This window comes from Athene cunicularia, assembly GCF_003259725.1.
Source record: "Athene cunicularia isolate RWA chromosome 27 unlocalized genomic scaffold, athCun1 chr27_part1, whole genome shotgun sequence".
Lineage (NCBI taxonomy): Eukaryota > Metazoa > Chordata > Aves > Strigiformes > Strigidae > Athene > Athene cunicularia.
In genome coordinates this window covers 3,406,531-3,411,500 of record NW_020799138.1, presented here as the reverse complement: position 1 = coordinate 3,411,500, position 4,970 = coordinate 3,406,531, and the positions used below count along the sequence as shown (strand labels likewise).

Below are 4,970 nucleotides of genomic sequence, written 5' to 3'. Positions count from 1 at the left end.
TGGGACGTGGGTCGAGCCGGGGTTGAGCTCAGCCTTCCTCCCTTCCGCAGCTGCACTAGCGCTTTATCTGCTGGCAGCGATCGCCCTCGCTCTGCTCCCGCCTCCCAGCGCCTGGGTTGGGATTTTGGAGGGTCCTGACGCGACGACGTTTCATATTTGCTGGGGCCGTGCCCGTGGGAGCCGCGGCTGCGCGCAGGCGTTTGCCATCACACCCTGTTCATGCGCTGGGAGACCTTCCCCCGAAGTTCTTGTTTGCTCTGCAGTTTTGTTTTTTTTTTTTTTCACAGGTCCCCAAATACACATAAAGGTGATGGATTTACTCTCCCTGTTCTGTTTTTCTCTGCCCAGAGCAGATGGTCGGTGCCGAAGCCCTTGGCGTGGGCTTCTCCAGCACCTCGTGGCAATGCCCCAGGGTGCTGCCAGTGGGAACTCCATTTTAAATGGTTCTGATGATGCTGTTGGAGCTGGTGAGCTCTTTGCACCAGCTCCGCTGCCCAAAAGCTGCTTCACGGGGATGCCATGAGGCTTCAGCCAGCTCCGGGTGCAAACACCCGTCCGTATCACCCTGCCTGGAGCCCATCACCCTGAGGACAGGCATTGGGGTTATTTCTGCACCCCAAGCCTTAATGTGTATAAAAAGGGAGCCAGGATACTCTGGCAAAGCTGGGGGCAGTGCTTGCTAGGGTGCTGAATCCTCAGTGATGCTTTAACCCTTTCTGCCTGTTTTTTACCCAGACTCCAAAGTCTTCCTCATCTACAACACGGGTGCGCAGGGCTGCCTGGAGACGAAGGACTCGCTGGTGAGACTTGCCAAGGGCTGCAATGCCAGTGCCCCGGCCCAGCAGTGGAAATGGGTCTCACGAAATCGCCTCTTCAACGTGGGCTCCATGCAGTGCCTGGGGGTGTCGTGGCACGGGGCCAACGCCACGGCGGGGCTGCACCCCTTGGCCACCTACGAGTGCGACCGCGAGTCCGTCAACATGCGCTGGAGCTGCCGTGGCCTCGGGGAGCAGCTCTCCCAGCATCTCAGCGCCCGCCCGGGCAATTCCTCCCTGGACAGGGGCGACCAGGCGCGTGGCTCGCAGTGGAGGACGTACGGCACTGAGGAGGATCTGTGCTCCGTGCCGTACTCTGGTAAAGCCTCGCTGGGCATTAGTATTATCCTGTAACACAAACCAGCCCTGAGATGCGAGCTGAGGCCCTGGTGCTACAGCAGTCGGGGCCTGTCTGGGGAGGTTGGACCCATCTTGCTGCAAAAACAGGCAGGATCTGGGTGATGGGGAGCATCCAGGCCACCCGCTCGCCCCCATGTGGGGTCAGCCCCATCCCCACCCCCCCAAACCTCCCTTAACACCCCCCTGCCCATAGACACAGCCTCAAGCAAGCCTCCTCTTTTCCTGCAGAGATTTACACCATCCAGGGCAACTCGCATGGGAAGCCGTGCACCATCCCCTTCAAGTATGACAACCAGTGGTTTCACGAGTGCACCAGCACGGGTCGGGAGGACGGCCATCTCTGGTGTGCCACCACCCAGGACTACGGCAAGGACGAGCGATGGGGCTTCTGCCCCATAAAGAGTAAGTAGGGGGGACACATCCCATGGGGAAACGGAGAAATGCCCTGTCCATCCCTCCTAGGGCCTGTCCTGCCTTGTCCCTCCTCCCACCAGCAGCCTGCAGTGCTGGAGCAGCCCCACTGGCTTCTCTCTTTCTGCCTCTTCTGGGTTATTGGAGTCTTTTGTAGTTGCGGATGGGGCTGCGTTGGGTGCTCACCCCGCTCATCCCCGCAGGCAACGACTGTGAGACCTTTTGGGACAAGGACCACCTCACCAACAGCTGCTACCAGTTCAACTTCCAGTCAACACTGTCGTGGCGGGAGGCCTGGAATAGCTGCGAGCAGCAAGGAGCCAACCTGCTCAGCATCACCGAGATCCACGAGCAGACCTACATCAACGGTGAGATGATGACAGCCTGGCTGTGCCCCTGTCCCCTTCACGTGGAGCAGAGCTGGTGGCACCACGGCGGGTGCTCTGCGTGCCCCAGGAAGTTGGTTTGGGGATGGTGACAGCCTGGGTGTTGAGCTGGGGCTGGGGGACTGATCCTGCCTCTCTGGCTGCATCGGTCCCAGGGCTGCTGACGGGGTACAGCTCCACGCTCTGGATTGGGCTCAACGACCTGGACATCAACGGAGGCTGGCAGTGGTCGGACAACTCACCCCTCAAGTACCTCAACTGGGAGAGTGGTGAGACAGGGGGGTCACGGTGGTGATGGGGGGGTCAGGGAACAACCTGTGACCACTGGAGATGGCCCCATGGCAGGGGAGGTGGCCTGGGCTACTGTGGAGTGTCGCCTTGCTGCCTGGGGATAGAGAGCCCATGGGGTTGTGGAGCAGCCTGGGACATGCGTGGAGCTGGAGCAGTGACACCATGCTGGAGGGGGGTTGTCCCTCTGCAAGCCCTCAGCAGCCCTGCAGATAACCCGGGTTGAGCTTCCTTGTTTGGGCAGTCATTGCATCCCAGCTCGGTGCTGGATTGGCTGAGGAGTGGTCCCCAACTGTCGACACCCATCTCTAACCCTGAGGTGCTCAGGGGACAGCAGGACCCATTACAAGGGCTGCTCTGGTCATGCCCAGTGCCGTCCTCCAGAGGCACTTGTGGGGACAGTGGCACCCCAGGAGGAGGTTTGGGGGCAGATGGGAACAGTTTAGGTCTCGTACTGTGCCCCCCCCCAACTGCCATCCAACATTTCTAGGTAAAATGTGATGCTCCAGGTCCCATGCATTGAGGCACAATAAATAATCCTGGGCCTGTGGGTTCATGTTTTTATTGTACAAAATAAGAAAATAAATAGGTGTTTACTGGTGTTGGAGCAGGGAGAGCTGCACCCTGCCGGCACCTGCCCTCGTGTGGTGCCCTGACCGTGTGGGCAGCACTGGTGGCTCTGCCCCAGCCCCTCAGCAGCGTGTCCCCCCTCACCCCGCTTTCCAGACCAGCCTGACAACCCCAGCGAAGAGAACTGCGGGGTGATCCGCACCGAGTCGTCTGGGGGGTGGCAGAACCGTGACTGCGGCATCGCCCTGCCCTATGTCTGCAAGAAGAAGCCCAACGCTACCGCCGACCCCTTCCTGACGGGTGAGTGGGGGCGTCAGCAGCCCCGTATCCTGGCCGGGTGTTCTCCCATCCCGGCGTGGTCCAGAGCAGCCTGTGGAGATGCCCGTGGTGTCCCCAGCTTGCTGGTGTCCTGCAGAGCAGTGGGTTTGCTCCCTGAGGTTACCTGGAAAAGGTCCTCCCCAAGGCGCCTCCCCCAAGAAGCGCTCGGTGCAATGACAGGTTGGGTGTGGGGGGGGAATCAAGAGGAGCAGGAGGTCCCCCATGGTCCCAGGGGACAGGGTGCCCTCAGCTCTGCTCTGCTATTGCTCCTCTGCAAACAAAAGGGATTATTTTTGTCCCTGGAGCTGTAAAGCCACCGCTGCCTGCACCTTGCCATTGCATGTGCTTTGGCCACAGCCCTCCCACCGCCACTTTGGCTTGGTCTCTGAGCATGCTGTGGGACTGTGGTCCCCTCCCCATGGTCCTCTCCCTCTCAAGGAGGGGGTTGGAGAGTGGGACAGGAGCCCTCAGGCTGCCTCGTGTCCTGCCAGACTCGTGGTCGGAGGTGAAGGTGGACTGTGAGCCCAGCTGGCAGCCCTTCCAGTCCAACTGCTACCGTCTGGTGGGAGAGAAGAAGAGCTGGCAGGAGGCAAAGAAGACCTGTCTGCGGAGCGGGGGGGACCTGGTCAGCATCCACACCCTCTCTGAGCTGGAGTTCGTCACCAAGCAGATCAAGCAAGGTAAGGGGGAGCCCACTGTGTCAGCAGCACCCGTCCTGTCTGACTTTGGAGTCCGTGGGAAGGTCACTTCTGTGTGATGGAGGCTGCAAAGATGAATTGTGCCTGTAGAGGAAATGGAAAGCCCAGGCTGGGAGGGGATGTGTTACTTGAGGAGCCTGTGCCCTGGGTGCATTCTCCATCCAGCAAAAGCAAAAGCTGTTCCTGGGAGCCTGCAGAGCTGAGGAAGAAAACATGCATCTGCAGCTGGGAATGGCCTGGGAACAGTCCCAGTTGGTTAATGTAGAAAAGGATGGGGGAAAAAAGTCCTGCTGGGCTTTCTGGAGGAGGCTGCACCTCTTACTGCTAAATCTGCCCAGGACATGAGCGTTCCCCGCAGCCGGACAAGTGAAGGGGCAACGCCTGCCTACGGCATCCCAGGTTTCTCTTTCCAGTTCTGGCTTCACCCAGGTGTAACTGGGTTGAAGTTTCCCACATTGGGATGTGTCGGAGCTGGGGTGGTCCTTGGGAATTTTTAGCCGAGCAATCACGTGGTGATACGGGGGAGCACCTGTGCCATCATCCTCCAGACCTCACCTGTGCCACCCCCTTGCTGGGGTCACGCTCGGCTCAGGTTTTGCTGTTCCCATATGAGTGCAGCCTCTCTGGCCCAGTTCCATGCTCCCGCCAGCCCACAGCCCGACTCTGCTCCACAGGGGAAGGGCCTGGCAGCAAAATCTGCTGCGGGGACATGGGGGGACCCAGGCTTCCGCGGGGACCGGGCAGGGTCTGAGGGCTGAAGTGGGTTAATGCTGAGGGAGGCAGGAGCTCTAGGAGGGTGGGGGAAGGAGAGGGACATGCCTGCACCCCCAGGCTGGGAGCAAACTGGGATGGGATGGGATGGGGGGCAGTGGTTGAAAACCATTAACTCATGGTCCTGAGCCTGTGGGTCCAGACTTTTACCATTCTGCTGCTGCCAGCACTTCTCTGAAAACTGCTGGCAAACGTTCCCGTGTTTCCCCCTCCGTGGGTCTGTCCTTGTGGGCAGGAGCTGCCCTGCCCTGCCCTGCCTGTTCCTGCCTGCTGGCACCGTGGGGCTAGAGGCTGAGCCCTGCCGTGGGGTTTCAGCTAGGCAGAGAGAGTTTCACACACACACCCCCCCCCCC

General features: G+C 60.1%; 1 protein-coding gene across 1 annotated transcript in view; it reads left to right on the top strand.

Moving 5' to 3' along the window:
• Nucleotides 1-403: 403 nt before the first annotated feature.
• Nucleotides 404-4,970, top strand: part of MRC2 (mannose receptor C type 2) — an 18,942-nt gene continuing 14,375 nt past the window's right edge. The window contains 7 exon segments of the mRNA XM_026864616.1: nt 404-467; nt 736-1,134; nt 1,404-1,577; nt 1,790-1,954; nt 2,128-2,241; nt 2,987-3,130; nt 3,640-3,828. Of these exon segments, the coding sequence (XP_026720417.1) occupies nt 404-467; nt 736-1,134; nt 1,404-1,577; nt 1,790-1,954; nt 2,128-2,241; nt 2,987-3,130; nt 3,640-3,828 (1,249 nt within the window).